Source organism: Tasmannia lanceolata, unplaced genomic scaffold (genome assembly GCF_043159265.1).
Source record: "Tasmannia lanceolata isolate RefF3 unplaced genomic scaffold, GAP_Taslan_0.1 ptg000020l, whole genome shotgun sequence".
In the NCBI taxonomy this organism is placed as follows: Eukaryota; Viridiplantae; Streptophyta; class Magnoliopsida; order Canellales; family Winteraceae; genus Tasmannia; species Tasmannia lanceolata.
In genome coordinates, this window is record NW_027518697.1 from 5,380,308 (window position 1) to 5,397,338 (window position 17,031).

The 17,031-nt window shown below is 39.0% G+C and overlaps 1 protein-coding gene and 1 long non-coding RNA gene across 3 annotated transcripts; one reads left to right on the forward strand and one right to left on the reverse strand.

The window, feature by feature from the left end:
- Positions 1-316: 316 nt before the first annotated feature.
- Positions 317-7,630, forward strand: LOC143854374 (kinesin-like protein KIN-8A). 2 transcript variants are annotated; one of them, XM_077364286.1, is made up of 7 exons: positions 317-1,444; positions 2,824-3,097; positions 4,070-4,120; positions 4,210-4,302; positions 4,413-4,775; positions 4,897-5,625; positions 7,104-7,630. In XM_077364286.1, the coding sequence occupies exons 1-7, from the start codon at positions 762-764 to the stop codon at positions 7,167-7,169; spliced, it is 2,259 nt and encodes a 752-aa protein (XP_077220401.1). In that variant the 5' UTR covers positions 317-761; the 3' UTR covers positions 7,170-7,630. The 2 variants fall into 2 exon arrangements, with proteins under 2 accessions (XP_077220401.1, XP_077220402.1); XM_077364287.1 differs by having other exon boundaries at positions 7,170-7,629.
- Positions 7,631-9,596: 1,966 nt separating this feature from the next.
- On the reverse strand, positions 9,597-12,272 carry LOC143854783 (uncharacterized). The gene is made up of 2 exons (XR_013237585.1): positions 10,821-12,272; positions 9,597-10,349 (listed from the first exon to the last, which is right to left on the reverse strand). It is a non-coding gene; the product is annotated as an uncharacterized LOC143854783 (long non-coding RNA).
- Between the last annotated feature and the right edge of the window lie 4,759 nt (positions 12,273-17,031).

The window sequence follows — 17,031 nt, forward strand, 5'->3', positions numbered from 1 at the left end:
TAATCCAAAAGGTTGTTATCAACACCACTGTATAGAGGGTTAGGATCAACCCTCAAACATTCAGATCGGAGGGCTAGGATCAACCTATGGAAATGATTTTTGGGGCCCAACCTATTTAGGCTGTGGCCCATCTAAAGGACGGTTTGGATCATCCTGTAGTGCGGGCCGTACCATACTTTTAATAAAGTGAGAGTGCCGGCATCAAAATACAGCAGTGCTGATAACATTTCCCAAAAAAAAAACCAAGATTGCTTTAATTATTGCATTATAAAAAGCAAGGATTTCTCGTGCAAAGGAGACAAATTTTGAAAGGACTATGGGCTCCCAAAGCCTAAAAAAATAAGACCGTTAGGCCCTGACACAATTTCGCCCGTTACGATTTTCAAAGATTTCAAAAAAATCTTTTCCCCTCTCTTTCCTAACAACCGTCCATTGCTAATCCAATCAACGACTCAGATCTTCCCTTTAAGATTCCATTCCCGATTCGCCTCCTCCTCCTTTTCTTCTTCTCCATTTCCCCTGTTTTTTTCTTGCTCCCTTTCAGCTACTTTCATTTTCCCAACTTTGTTCTTAACAAGATCTTCTCATTTGAGGAATTAGGGCAACTGGGTTTGAGAAAAAATTGTTTTCCCAACTTTGGTTTTTCACAAGATCTTCACATTTTAAGGAATTAGGGCAACTGGGGCTGAGAAAAAAATTGTAGGGAAATGCTCGATTAGTCGTTTTTGCCTTTGCTTTTTGCGTATTTTGGATTCTTTAAAATGCCGGTCTCTACGCGGGCACAGATATCTTCTGGCCTAGATGAAGTGAATTTGAACCAGCGAGTACGTTCGCGGGTTGATCATGAAGAATCCCATTTGGGTCCTTCTCTTATGAGGAATCCACACCATGGACTTAAAGAGAAGATGAAAGCTCTTACCCTTTTCTATGAGCAGTCTCTCAAGAACCCATCAATTCAAACGGACGAACAGCGGTTCACGACCCATCCGAGCGTCGAGCTCCTTGGATCGAAGAAAAAAGAAGAAAAAGAAATGAAGGAGAACTCAATGGGTATTGATCAAAATCAAATAGCAGGATTTTCTTGCCCAAATAAGGAAACAAGATTGAACGTGGCGAGAAAGCTTTCGATGGGAGGTGTAGTATCTCAATCAGAAGGAAGGGTTCGGAGAGAGTCGAAAATTGGGGGGGAATTGGATAGAATTGAGGAGAATTGTGCGCCGGGTAGTCGGATTCATGTCTTTGTGAGGCTCCGGCCGACGGCAAAGAAGGAGAAAGAAGCGGGGTCTCGGTGTTGCGTACGGATTGTTAATAGAAGGGATGTTTATCTGACAGAATTCGCGACTGAGAATGACTATCTTCGATTAAAGAGGGTTCGAGGACGGCATTTTGCTTTCGATGCTTCGTTTCCTGATTCGACCACGCAACAAGAAGTTTATTCCACGACGTAAGTGCTAGATATTCCAATTTTTTGGAAAAAATGATATAATTTGACAGGATTTATCACTCCCTTTTGTTCTTGCAAAAACAACCCATTTCTTCTGTTCATTACTTAGGAATGTCAAATTTTTCTTGAACAAATTTGACATGATTTATTACTCCATTTTGTTCTTCGAGGACATCACATTTCTTTTCTTCGTTACTTAGGAATGGCAAAGTTTTCTTGAATTTCTGTGATGCTGTTAATGTTGAACTGTTGAAGTATAAATGACTAAATAATGTCAACTCTAACGGCTTAAGCTTTTGGAGTACTAGGTTGCTTCACATGATATTAGAGATAGGGTTTTGTTAACGAGTGCCCTAAGAGTGCCCTTAGGGCACTCATTAAGGTGTATTCGGAAAGCAATTTTCCAATCATTTTTCACATTGTTTGAGAATTTTATAAATGTTTTGTGTCATTTTTATCAAAACATGTGTAGAATTCCTTTCCCAATGCACCTTAAGGGCACTCGTTAACAAAACTGTTAACTTACCAACTTCTCCAAAAGCTTAAGCTGTTGGAGAAAGGCGTTATTTATCTTTTATACTTTAACACTCCCCCGCACGTGTGGCCCACTTGGCAAACACGTGACACATGTGGTCCCACTTTGGGCCGACCATTGCATGTGGATTTTTGCTATCCGGGAGGTTTGAACTCGAGTCCCTTGGCTCTGATAACAAAAACCCTTAGAGATAATCCTCCCGTAGATCCTGGGTTCAAAACCCAACAACTCCTTGATATTAAAAATCCATACGTAGGGCCACATGGGAGGGAGAGTGTTGAAGTATAAATGATCAAAGGGTTTTACTAACGAATGTGCATGGCTAAAGAAATTTTACACATGTTTTGATAAAAAGGTCCCAAAACATGTGTAAAAGTATGAAAACACGTGTAAAATGATTGTAAAATTTCTTTACCAATGCACCTTAACTAGTGCACTCGTTAGCAAAACCCATGATCAAATAACACCAAGTCTAACAGCTTAAGCTTTTGGAGTAATTGGTTGTTTCACATGGTATCACAGCTATTGGCTCACGACAGGTCCTGGGTTCAAAACCCAACAACTCCTTGATATTAAAAATCCGTGTGTATCACCAACCCAAAAAAGAGGGTCGCAAGTGAGGGGGAGTGTTGAAGTATTAATGATTAAATAAAACTAACTCTAATAGCTTATGCTTTTGGAGTAATTGGTTGTTTCACACTGTTAGCACCATCCAATGCTTTATTCAATATTTCTCTGCTCTTCCAATAGACTCATAATTCTGCCACTGCATTTTATGTTTTTTCATGGTTAAATTTACAAAGAAACTTAACAACAATGCCACCAACTCAATTGGAATTTGCAGAACAGCAGATCTTGTGGAAGGTGTTTTGCAGGGGAGGAATGGTTCAGTGTTCTGCTATGGTGCCACGGGAGCTGGAAAGACGTACACAATGCTTGGAACAGTGGATAACCCAGGAGTGATGGTGTTGGCAGTCAAGGAACTCTTCTCAAAGATCAGACAACGGAGCTGCGATGGTAATCATGTGGTTCACCTATCTTACCTCGAGGTCTACAACGAAACTGTTAGGGATCTGCTCTCCCCTGGACGGCCTTTGGTTCTCAGAGAAGATAAACAGGTCAGTGAATAAAAAATCTCAATTTCATCATTTTCTGTTAGGCCACGTTTGGATGCCAACAAATTTTAGATTTGGATTTAGTTGATATTTTGGACTGGATCAGATCCTTAGATTTCCAGATCAGCTACAACAGTGCAAAAAATTGCGATTTTCAAATCTGTTCTGCGAGACATTATTTGGAAATCAATATTTGTGGCAACTTCCTTCCCCATCGCTCCTCCTCGACGTTGCTCCGGCAGCAGCGAGACATCCCTCCCTCTCTTTCTCTCTCTCTTAAAACATGATCATGAAGATGATTGATGTGTTTTGTATCCAAAACTCAAATCCAAATCAAAATACAAATGCATGAGGTATCCAAACGGGCCCTTAATTCATCCACAGTTCTGGTTTTAAAACATGGATTGATATAGGTAGAAAAGAAGACTTATTTTTCCTATTAGAAAGTGGTTTAGGTAGAGTTTTGGTTCATCCTTCAATCTATTGTATATTATACATTTTCTTTGTACTTTAGCTAATGTTTTCCACTTATTCATGGAGTCAAATTGAATCTTTCAGAAAAGCATTTAGGCAGAAACCCAACTAACCTTCTAGAATCTTTAATTCTTGAATTGAAATTACACCCTGTTCTCATGGAAAAATGTGAGGAAAAAAAAACAGTTTTTCTTTCTTCCACTTTCTATGGGTTCACCTAAAGTTACTGATTTGTGTTGATGAGATTGCTTTAAATAGGTAACTGGCGGAAAACCAAGTACCTTTCTCTAATCTAGATTGAATTTCTTGTTATGTCATGCCAAATGATTTCTTAAAAAAATAGCTTGACTGAAACGCAACTCCAAACTTTCTCTTTACTGTTAATTATTTGTAGTTGCTGTGTGAAGTAGACAAAAATTAGGTTACCAAATGATTGCAAATCAAATAGAACTAATGGATTTGAATCATAGACTGAAAAAAATTGGTCTGTGGGTATTTCAGGGGATTGTGGCAGCGGGTCTTACTCAATACAGGGCTTATTCAACAGATGAAGTAATCCATTTACTCTCCTACTAATTTATTGTGGTGGTAATATGTTGAAGCAGTGGAACGATGGTTTGATGTGCTATTTGTTGTTACAGGTCATGGCACTTCTTCAACAAGGAAATCAGAACAGAACTACGGAACCAACTCGTGTCAACGAAACATCTTCGCGTTCTCATGCTATTCTACAGGTAGTTTTGGACTAGAGATGATCATCTTTAGGAGAGTAAAAGGCCTTACATACACATTGTTCTTAATGAATTCTTCTAATGATTTTCCATTATTTGCCTGAAACTTGCAGGTTATAGCAGAATATCGAGTAAAAGATGCGACAAATATAATTCATCGAGTGGGGAAGCTCTCGCTCATTGATCTAGCTGGATCGGAGAGAGCTCTTGCTACTGATCAAAGAACACTAAGGTCCCTTGAAGGTGCCAACATCAACCGCTCTCTCCTTGCACTAAGTAGCTGCATCAACGCACTTGTTGAGGGCAAAAAACACATCCCTTACCGCAACTCCAAGCTCACCCAACTCCTCAAGGACTCTCTAGGAGGAGTGTGCAACACCATCATGATAGCAAACATTAGCCCAAGCAATCTCTCTCTTGGAGAGACCCAAAACACCCTTCATTGGGCTGACCGCGCCAAGGAAATCCGAACCAAGGTCCAATCACTTCAGCATCCAATTTTCTCACCACACACACACACACACACACACAAAAAACCTTCCCAATCACAGAATTAACCCAAATTCAATTATGTTTTACTCCTTTTTCTTATTTCAGGCCTGTAATCCAAATGAAGAATTAGTCCAGGTACCAGAATCAGAAACCGATAAGGCAAAACTATTGCTTGAATTGCAAAAGGAGAACCATGAGCTGAGAATGCAACTCGCACGTCAGCAACAAAAACTCCTAACAATACAGGCACAATCCTTAGCGGCAAATGTCTCTCCAACACCCTCTTCTGTTTCCTCTCTCTTATCTCCACAATGTTCGACGCAACCAACTGAGAAACGCCGACCCAAGTCCTCCCTCTTATCAGGGAATTGCTTTAACACACCACTATCAAAGAAAAGGGGGGCCGAAGAGGTGGCTCGAGAGCTCCGACGGACAGTGCAAACATTGGAGACAGAGATGGAGAGAATGAAGAGGGAGCATGCATTCCAGATTAAGCAAAAGGATGATTTTATTCGCGAGCTTTCACGAAACAATACAAGTGAGCTCCCAAAACCAGGAGGAGGTGAGGGCAAAGGGACGAAGAGAGTTGTCACACGGGCGAGTTTATTACGAGCAAAGGAACCTGCTGAAAGGGGAAGGACAAAGGGAGAGAAAGTGGCAGTGGCAGGAGAATTGAAGAGCCCAAGTCACCGGTTCGTGTCACCAGCACCAACAGCTAAGAAGCGTAGCTTTTGGGATATAACCACAAATAACAGCCCGTCCGTAACAACTATTAACATTAGGAAAACAAGAACTCATGTTGCTCCTGATCCAGCTCCTTCCATGTTGCTTCAGGTACAGATATCTTCATACTTGAACGATTGACTCCTTCCCTTTAGTTTTTGAAAAATGCGATATATGGTTCATTCTAACATGTTTCCATGTGAGAAAACTTCTTTATGTTTTGTAAAAAAGATGATATATACATATATTATCTGTCTATGATTCTCTTTTGCTAAACCATTTTTGCTAAAATTATTTACATTTAAAAGTCCTCGCTGGATGTTCTTTTACCAAAACAGATCATTCTCATACTAGAATGTGATGTGTTTTAAAGATGAGTAGTAATCATAGTGCTCAATAGTGAAATGGGGTGTTTGTACAATATGCAATCCATGTACCCCCACCACATGGCTCATTTAGAATTACATGAGATTTTCACCTCATACGGCTCCTCGTTCAATTCTTTCGTGTACAGAGCAAGTTGTATTGTCTTTTCCCAAAATAATCAGATAGAATCACACTGAAATGGAAATGGGTGAATGCACAGTAAGTCTTTTGTGTACCTATGTCTCAATTTAGGTATTGTCTCAAGTTACAGGTTTTTTTTTTTTTTTTTTTTGGGGGGGGGGGGGGGGGGACTCACATTAAAACTGTGTGTGCTGCCTGCTTTATTCTGTGAAACAAACCATCATAATAAGTTCTACAAATTAAGAAACAACTTTAATTAGCATTTGAAGTTATAAACTTTGTTCAATTACCTCTATTTATTTATTTGTCTTTTTTTTCCATTTGTGAGTTTTCTGCTTATTTATGCAGCTTGCATATCCCCATGTTTCTGGTTTGTTTTAAGTGTGTACCAATGGCTCAATTTTCAAGTTGCCCCACCTTAAGACAGTGTCTTTTGCATGCTTTTTCCAGAAAAGCACCATCATAATAAACTTCTGCAAAGCACGGTTACAACTTACACCTTAATTAATATTTGGAGTATGATCAATTATCTCCCATCATAATAAACTTCTACAAAGGACAGTTAGAACTTACACCTTAATTAACATTTGGAGTATGATCAATTATCTACCATCATAATAAACTTCAGCAAAGGACATTAAAACTTACGCCTAACATTTGGAGTATGATCAATTATCTTTCATCATAATAAACTTCTGCAAAGGACAGTTAGAACTTACCTTAATTAGCATTTGGAGTATGGTCAATTATCTCTCATCACAATAAACCTCTGCAAAGGACAGTTAGATCTTATGCCTTAAGTGTTTTCGAGTATGATCAATTATCTCTCATCAACATAAAAACTCTGCAAAGGACAGTTAGAACTTATGCCTTAATTATTTTCGAGTATGATCAATTATCTCTCATCACAATAAACCTCTGCAAAGGACAGTTACAACTTATGCCTTAATTATTTGGAGTATGATCAATTATCTCTCTATATGTTTTACTTGTTTCTTTTGTATGTTCAATTATATCTCAATTTGTTTTACTTGTTTCTTTTCTATATGTGAGTTTTCTACTGTTTTATGCTACTGATGCAGCTTGCATATCCATGTTTCTGGTTTGTGTTAATATTGGGCCCACATCTCGTCAATTATGTCGTTTAGCCAGGGTTTGCTAGACAGAGACCTGATCCTCTAAAGCGCTGAGAGATGACAGACAGGACAGAAGGAAGAGGAGGAAGATGGTTGATTATGGTTATCTTAGAGATGACAGACAGGACAAAAGGAAGAGGAGGAAGATGGTTGATTATGGTTATCTTCTGTGTGACATTCTCTGCTTGAGACTGGTGGGGGGAGTATAGATTGATTTGGTTGATGCAGTCAAGGGCCTTTCAACTTACGTTAGCCAACCAGGGCCAACAAATTGTGTTACTAATTATTCTTTTCTAATTGCTCTTCTAATAACTATTAGTTGCATGATCACTGCAGTGTCTCTCCCCACTGTGGATGAATATATCACATGTACAAGAAATTGTAGAAATCCATGTTGATTAATTTTGAGATTAGACATTTACATAACATATTTCTCTGCCATTTTGAATGTGACTCGCATAATATAAACTCAAGATGAGGATTATAAAGTATCATGAATGCCCCAATTGATGCACAAACCTTCCCCAACAAATTGAACACGAAGAATGCATGTAATAAATACCATGATGCTAGCATGGAAACATCGATGATCAAGTCATTGAGAATTGCACATGGTGCAGGCTATGTTGGCATAGTTGTGGTAGATTTTGCTGCCATATGTTGGCATTCTCATTCTATGTTCCATTTTTTAAGTATACAATAGTTTGATAACGGTTGAGCAGGCTTTCCTTGAGTTCGTGCTGGGTGGCTTTGACTACCCTTGCAAGACTGAGGTCTTTTGAAATTGCCCATGGTGCAGACTATCTGGCAGAATAGCCCTCTGTAGATGGGCCATTATCTAAGACAGATGGAATGTATCTTGTTATTGTTTGGTTGGTTACACAATATCTCGGTTTTCGTAGGGATTTTGTGGTTTTAGGGTGCCACGTTAGCAAAATTATGTTTGGTTGCATGTAGGATTTCAAAGGTACCATGAGACTACTTGGCCTGTCTCCTTGTCTCCTCCTCTTCCCCCATGGCATACCAGCAAACTACTAGCAAAATCCAAGCATAGAACAAGATTATGAGGGCATTTTTACGTTGGAAAATTTTAAGGGTAATTTGTTAAGCTTCCAAAAACTAGATGAGCCATTGTCACAGGCATCTTATCAGTGGCATTTCTGGAAACCATTTATCCCCCCTTGAATCACTGTTTTTGCCTGGACGGTGTCTAAATGTTGTATTAATGCGTGCGAAAGATTGCAGAGGAAGAACATACAGCTTGCAAGTATGTGTGTGTTATGCTGCAAAAATTCGGAATCTCTGGATCATGTTCTTTTATTATGTCCTTACTCTTTTTCTATCTGGATGGATACTCTCAATTTTTTTGGAATGTCATGGGTATTACCCAATGAGAGAACATTTCCTACACACTTGTGTAGATAAGTTACCTACACACTACCTTAAAATACAGTGGGGGCCCACATTGTTTGGGTGATCCAAACCATTCATTTGAATGGTCCTCACATAGATAGGGTGTCCACAAAAAATTAGATCCATAATTTCATCCTAACGATTCAAACTATGGAGGCAAAAAATGGACTAATTTCTAAAGGTTTATACACGTCCATTTTACCTCCACAAATCGTAGGGTTGGGATGATCCTATGGATCTGATTTTTTGTGGACACCCTATCTATGTGAAGACCATTCAAATGAATTGTTTGGATCACCCAACAATGTGGGCCCCCACTGCATTTTAAGGTAGTGTGTAGGTAACTTACCTACACAAGTGTGTAGGAAATGTTCTCTCATTACCCAATAGCATTTCCAAAATTTTGGCACACTGGGGCAGTGGCTTTAATGGATGCATTGGGGAGAAGATGTGGCGTTCTATCCCTTGTGCCATAATTTGGCATTTATGGCTGAAAAGGAATAATCGAATCTTTTGGTTGCCGGAATTTTTTTATTCTTGGGACTTTTGTGGAATTTCCACAGGAAACCCACGTTTAGTTGGTGGGCCCAAAATAATCCCAGGAGCCAAAATAACCCCGCACAAAACCCTAGGAAGGGTAAAAAAAATACTCCCAGGAACCAAAAATAAGCTTTCAGAAGAATGGCGCCATGGAGATTCCACAAACGTCAATGCATGGGCCGAAAATCTTTCGGCTGGGCCATGGCGCCTAGCGAACACGGTGGACGAGATCCGGGATCTCATTCGGGAAATTTGCCCTTTGGTAGCACACAGGCGGCGGACGGCAATACTACGGCAGATCTCCTAGCGAAGGAGGGGGCAAGCTGATCGGACACGGTGGTCACTATCACTGATCAATGTCATCTTTGATGTAGGGATTATATGTACATCACAGGGACATCTTGTCCCTTGTGCTCATTTTGTAATCTCTGTATCTATGGAGTAAAATTGTTACCTTTCAAAAAAGAAAAAAAGATTATAAGGGCATTTTCGTCATATAATGCATAAATTTATTACCAGTGAGCAAAATTATTCTGATAGCGACCATTTTGGCTATACATAGTGATGGGCAAAATTATTCTTCCACTTTTTCGGCAACCTTGATATTTCCTATACAAAAACATAAAACAAATGGCAAAGGAAGAGGGGGAAACTAAACTTAAAATGGCCTCAAACTCTAAGCAAATAGATACTAAGTTCAGGACCACCAGAGCCACAGGGTTCATCATGCAAAAAGCCTCTTAAGTCTCTGGAATCGAGCCCTGCCTCATGCACATGAGTTCCCCGTCACTGTTCTCCAGCAGCACGCTGGCATCCATCGAGATGGGCTCCACGGCCTTTAACTCCTTCCACTCGAAGGACGGGCCCACGTTCCCGCTTCATCGCAAACCCACATTTTTTCCCATTACAATACGTCTTCCACAGAGATTCCTCCAACAACTTCACCCCCCGTTTCTCTGTCTTCTTCTCATGTTGAAGTATAAAAGATTAAATAACACCAACCCCAACATCATTTACTCATGGAGTAATTGGTTGTTTCACATAGTATCAGAGCTATTGCCTCAAGGCTGACCTGGGTTCAAACCTCAGTTGAGGGTTCGTCCACGGATTATGTCAGGCCCCATCAAATGAATGCTTTGGATCATCCAAACAATGTGGGCCCATTTCTCGGCCACGGGGTGGGCGTTGAAAGCTGGATGTTCTTGGTCTTGGTCTTTCTTTCTCCTCCATTGAAAGTATCTTTTGGAAGAGAAGAATGAAGAGCCGTGAGGGATTTTTGCCATATTGTCCTCATTTGAGAAAATTGAGTAAATATCAGTGAACTAACAAAGCGATTGGATGAAGTCAGGGCTGCAAATGAGCCGAGCTGAGGTGATCTTTGGGGTGTTCGGGCTCGGCTCGTTTAGTTTTTATGAAGGCTCGTGTTCGGCTCGGCTCGTTAAGTGGAACAAACCGAGCTTAAGCTCGGCTCATCTCAAGAATGATAAAAACTTACATCTGTCGGATATTTTTCCCAAACATTTATGATATGTAGCACCACTTCAGTTTTTATGAAAAATTCTAAGTTATATATCAGAACCTCATCAGTATCAGTCGTAGTACATTTAGGAAAAAGTACAACTGCATAAAAGTACAACATAATCAATAATGCCTTGTCGGTTCTTTCTTTCAATATATTAATATTTCAAAAAAAAAAAAAAATCATCTCACCTACACAACACTCAACAAGAAGATCTTGAGCGTCCCTTGCAACACGAACATCTGGTGGCAGCATCTCTTTGATGATTTTAAACATAGTTGCTGGAAAGTAATAACAATTCGCATGAACATGTTACTAAAACACAACAATAGAAATATAGGACAAACTTCATCCATCATGTCTGTAACATACTTGCATATAACCTCGCACAGCAGCAAGGACAAAATAAAAGCACAACAAAGGTTTTTCCTTAAATCTTCTGTGTAACTACATGCATGAAACACTTACAAGTTTTAAAATATATTTACATTAACATGTGTACATTATAAACAACTTTCTCCCAAATCAAATTCTTCCCACAGGTTTGTAGAGACGTAGAGATAAGAGAGAACTGTTTCATAAACTAATTCCATAAAAAGTAGAAAAATGCAGCGCCTATGACAAGTAAAAAATGATAAATAAAAGTTGTAATCCCACTTGATGATGAGCATTTTTAAATGGCAAGTTTTATTAAATAAAAACAGCAGAAACAGCCGAATGAGACAGTCAGGAAACAAACTGAAAAGCACAAACATAAAACCTAAAAGAAAAAAGCTCCTCCCTCCCACCATCAAGGGGTGAGAAAATCAAAGGTCGCTAGCCTCTCCCTCATAAATCCTGATCGGGTGAGCTGAACAGCCTCGGAATTAGCTGCCAAACATGCTAAAAAGTCATGGAGTGCCCTTCAATTCTGTACTTAGCTTCCTCCATTGCAACTACTAATCGCCATGGATAATTCGCCTCGTTTTTTGTTAATAACATTCAGAGAGTCTCCTTCGAAAATGAGGTCATCCACAAGGTTAGAATCCTCCGAGCAAATCCTCGTGAGCATGCCAAAAGTCTCAAACCAAGTCGGAGTCAAGAAATCCTATAGGGCGGGGCCTGAGTACGGTAAGCGCAGTTACCTTCCAACATCGCGCAAAATACCCTAAGATACATGTCGTCATGGACTTCCTAAACTCGACCTGTCAAAGTTAAGCTTGATAAATCCAGGTGATGGCTACGGCGACAGCCGGAGGGGGGCACTTAGGAGATTGCTTATTTTATCCACCCTAGGACTGCTAAGCTGGATCTCATCCCATGACATCATGATGTGATTCAATAATCTTGGCATCCATTAGATTTATTTATTTTTCCTATTGGACAATTAGACATGTGTTAATTTCTTTTATTAGTATTTTATTTGGATTACTAGTATTTTTATTTAGCCTAGATGTGGGGGGATGTCCACATCACCTATGGCCTACCTTCCTCATAGTTTCGTAAGGCATAGCATCAATTAAGCCTTAACCCATACATCACCCATTAAAAAATATGGACTTACTATTTATAGTAAACACGGATTTACTATTTATAGTAAGTGTGGAATTACTATTTTTAGAAAATCCACAAAATACCGCTCATGCCTCCTTATAAAATCCCTATGGTTTTTTTTTGTTGAGAAAAGTGTTTCTAGTCCGGCCGACTAGAGATCATTCTCTAGTCCGCCACCCAAAAACACATGGGTCCCACATATTTGGGTGATCTAAAGCATTCATTTGATAGGCCTCATCATAGATAGGATGTCCACAAAAATTCAGCTTCATAGGATCTTCTTAACCCTTCGATTTGTGGAGTTAAAAAATTGACAGATTTGTGGCGGTTTATAGCCGTCCATTTTAAGCTCCACAAATCATAGGGTTGGGATGATCCTATGAAGCTAATTTCTTGTGGACACCGTCTCTATGTCAGGGCCCATCAAATGAATGCTTTGCATCATCCAAATATGTGGGACCCATGTGTTTTTGGGTGCCGGACTAGAGAATGATCTCTAGTCGGCCGGACTAGAAACACTTTCCTCTTTTTTTTTAAAGCTTGTAAAAAATGTGAGAAGAAGCCTCTCTTGTGTTAGGGTACGCCCTCCCCTCTCTCTTCCGTTCTCTTTTCTCCTTTCTCCTTTCTCTTCTCTCCTCCCATCTTCTACTTTTCAATCTTCCTTTTTCATTCACCCTTCACAATTGGGTTTATAAACAATTTCCACTTTTCCAACTTTCCACCCTTCCCAGTTGGGTTTATAAACCGTTTCCCCTTTTTTTTTTCCTCTTTTCATCCTCTCTGATTGGGTTTATAAACCGTTTTCCCTCTTTTCACTTTTCTGTCTGGGCTTATAAACTATTTCTCCTTTTCTCGTTATCTTTTCTTCACCATGATCTTCATTCCTTTTCTTGACCTTGAAGTTTTTAAGATCCTGATCGTTTCCTGATCTCGATCTCTCAGATCCTGATTCTTCTTTCCTTCATCTTCCTTATCTTGGCAAAGATCTGTACATTCTTCTCATATCTCTATCTATATTTTTTTCTTGTCTTAGAGGCTACCCTATACCTTACACATATCCCTACTCTAATTCTATTACACCTTCTGGATTTCTTTGGGCCATAGTTTGCCGAGTTTATTTTATATTTTTTTCGCATATTCAGGCAAATTAGAACATTATTATTCCTCTCAGTTACATATCTGATTTCTTTGGCATACTACCTGATGTTTATTCTGTAATGATAATGTATGGTGCATATTCCTATAAATCAACATGTGAACCCTAGATTCGCATTACCTCAGGATGGCAGAGGCAAAGAAATCTCGAAACTCAAGATGTGCCTTCACCTACTGTCACGGTGTGGAGGATCCTCTGCTGGATCGAGCAAACATTAGTCACTAAACATTTGAATACTCTATTGTTATGTTCTTTCCAAGGGATCCACATAAAGGAAGCTAGCGCTAGACCCAAAGAATGCGGCCCCTCGCCGTCCAAGGGGAGAATGACCAGTATGTTAATAGATCCCCTATATGTAGAGGGAAGATCCAGGCTATGCCAAATAGATTAAAAAGAAATACCATACCACCCATGCAACTTGACAGTGAATAAAGATGTAAACTACCGCCCCGTCTTCAGCACACAAAGTGTAATGATTAGCAATAATGCAATGCTGACTGCGAAGATGGTCTACCTCTAGGCAAGAAATCCAGCAAAATGCACTTACGCATAATATAATGAGTACATTTTTCCATAGTGACTAAATATGCTTCTTGTCCTAAATTCCCTCAGAGAGTCCCATTTTCATTTCAATATTTGAATACGGAGTTAAAGTTACAACTTACAATAACTACTCATGTACCTTTCAAAAAAAAAAAAAAACAATAACTACTCATGTAGTTACAAGCCAGGTTTAAAATTTCGGTTTCGGTACCGGTTTCAGACCCTGAAATTTTGAAATTTCGGTCGAAATCTGGTACAAAACCCAAATTCAATATTAAATTTCGGTGGAATATTAAAAAAAAACAACAGATTTTTGGGTCAAATTTCGGAAAAACCAAAATTCCGGAATTTCGGCCGAAATAAATGACCGTTTCGGTTTTGGGTGATTTTGGTGTCGGTCTCCACTGAAATCCAAAATTTTGGATTTCGGTCGAAATTTAAAACCATGGTTACAAGTTGCAATAACTACTCTCTTTTCAACCACACATATAAGACAACTACTTAACTTACAGTTGCATATCAGGAAATGATTTCAGCGCTCCAATGTTTTGATAGCGCCTACTTGTTTGTCGTGTAGCATTTAAAGGGCTTTAAGAGCCTTTTGAGAACCGTAATATCCTCTGACATCCCTTTAAATAATACACGATAGACAAGTGGAGCACATGTTTATCAAAACACTTGAGCGCAAAAATCATTTCCCTTGCATGTGATACTAAGTAGTTACATGTTACAATAACCACTCTCCTTTCAACCACACACTTAACTAACTTACAATGACACATCATGTTAACTAATTAATAACATGATTATGGTTCATTTATAGCATAGTTTTAAAACTCCTCTGCAGTGTAGATTCTCCCGAGTCGACTCCCTTTTACCTTGGCCGCGTTTTACATTTTGCCTTACAAAGTCAATAAAAACTCCTTTGACTCTCACGAATTATGACCGCATCAACCGAGTACTCGACCGCATCGTGCCGAGTCGACTAGGATATGATCCACATTTTTAAACACTAATTTAGATGGATATCATTATAAATTAAAGGCCCCTCTAAATAAAAATTGAGTAGGGTTGTTCAAGTAATCTTTTGTCTAGTACCCCAAAAAAAAATTTAGGAAGATTTAGAAATATTTTTCCTTTCCATACTTTCCTAGAAAATTCTAGGAATCCAAACAGGGCCTAAGTGAAAAAAAAAATGAAAAGGTCCCTAATTCTCTTACTTTCCCAATAGATGAATTTCATTTAAACCAAAAAGAACTATATAATTAGAATCATTCCAATCCACATAAATTTGCATCCAATAACATCGATTAGAATTCAAAGCAATAGCAAACAGAAACTCAAAAATACCAAATGACCGAAACAGAGAAAACCCATAAGAAATCGTTAAATTGCGAAGGCAAAAAGTAAAATAAAAATAAAAATGTCACCTTTGGGTAGAGAAACGTCCTCTTTCGACTTCCCAACGATATCCATGGGTTCCATAATCGAATAATTTACTGAAAATCAAAGAATTGAAGAGATTGAAATAGAGATCGATCGGAAAAACGAATTGAAGGGAGTCTAGGGCAGTTGGGACAAAAGGGGGGGAAATTTACGAAAGGAAAGTACGAAAAAGTGCCCTAATTGGATTTATTGGCGCGACTATAGCGGCGTTCCTCTTGTTCGGAATTGGAGAGGGACTTTTGATTATATTAAGCTAGAAAGATTTAATTCCTGGATAAATCTTTATTCATCAATTGTCAAGTTTCTAATGGGGATTGGGGACAAAAATTATTCTAAAATAACTTAAAGCTAAATAGCATTTTAGGTCCTGCTCTCCGTTTCCCTAGCATTATATGATGCACATAACTGGAGTATGTGCCATGCCCCAGACCCTACGCAACTGTGTAAAAATTGTCCCATTTTGGGTCTCATTCTTACCCAGTTTTGTTTCCAGCAGCGCTAATTGTGTCTGACCCACACCATAGGGATGCTGAAACTGAGTCTACTACACAGGAAGAAGGAGAGTTCACACAGAACTTTCTCTCGCTTTCCGATATGGGATCTTACAGTATGGTACAAGTGCTGCCATCCACTTAAAAAATGTGCTACCATTGGATCAAATATCAAGAACAAAGTTTCAATCTTAGCTCACCTACCAAAAAAAAATATTAAGAACCATGTCCGCCTTGGACACCATATAAAAACTCTTATTGTGATACTTACATGTCCGCCTTGGACACCATCCTAACCCTCCGATCTGAATGTTAGAAGGTTGATTGTAACCCTCTCTAGATCGAAGGGTTAAGATCAACCTATGGAAATGATTTTTGGGCACAACCTATTTACGCTGTGGCCCATCTAATGGACGGTTTGGATCATCTTATGGTGGGGTCATACTGTACTTTTAATAAAGTGACGAATGCCCTCATCAAAATACAGTAGTGCTGATAACATTTCCCAAAATAAAATGCAGTTTTTTTGCTATAAAGCATAAGGCCATGTTTGGCCACCATGAATAAAATATTCCACTGAATATTTGTGTGGCCAGTTGTGAGAGATAGATAGGACATGGAGAGAACCTTGACATGGTGGGAGCCGGGTGAGCATGAAAACTATTGAAAAGCTCCTAAAACTAAAAAAAGCAATTCTTAATATGTATTGGGAAATGATATATTTGTCCCTTTTTCTTACTTGTGACCGTCCCCTCTAGTGTAAAAGAGTATTCATAAATACACTAGAGGGGGCTGTCCTGAGTAAGAAAAGGGGACGGATATATCACTTCCTCATGTAATTTAATTTTGATGCTATCTCTAAGACTCTAATGTCCTGCCCAGTCAATTATCTTCCCTTAGATTCTCAGCCCACTCACCACAAAGCTGGGGCCACGAATATTCTATGAAATAATTTTTCATGGTTACCAAACATGGCCTAAAGGTCCTCCACACAAATGGCATTTTGCCCTACCACGATACCTTGTCTCTCACCTTTCATTGATTCGAATCCTTGCTTTAGATATCCTATGGCCCAAAAATACGTTAATCATTTAATCCTAACATCCAATAATGAATATACTTTCCTGTTACCTGAATTCTACCATTCAAAAAAATAAAATAATGAATATACTTTCCTGTTACCTGAACTGTTGCCTACAATTTAGCCACCCGAAAATTAGACATTTTTAGATG

Bases quoted from the DNA above. Each gene is read 5' to 3' on its own strand.
- LOC143854374 (XM_077364286.1), top strand. From the start codon at position 762: ATGCCGGTCTCTACGCGGGCACAGATATCTTCTGGCCTAGATGAAGTG. The intron at 1,445-2,823 runs GTAAGTGCTAGA...TGGAATTTGCAG, and splicing joins CAAGAAGTTTATTCCACGAC to AACAGCAGATCTTGTGGAAG. The intron at 5,626-7,103 runs GTACAGATATCT...CTACTGATGCAG, and splicing joins CTCCTTCCATGTTGCTTCAG to CTTGCATATCCATGTTTCTG.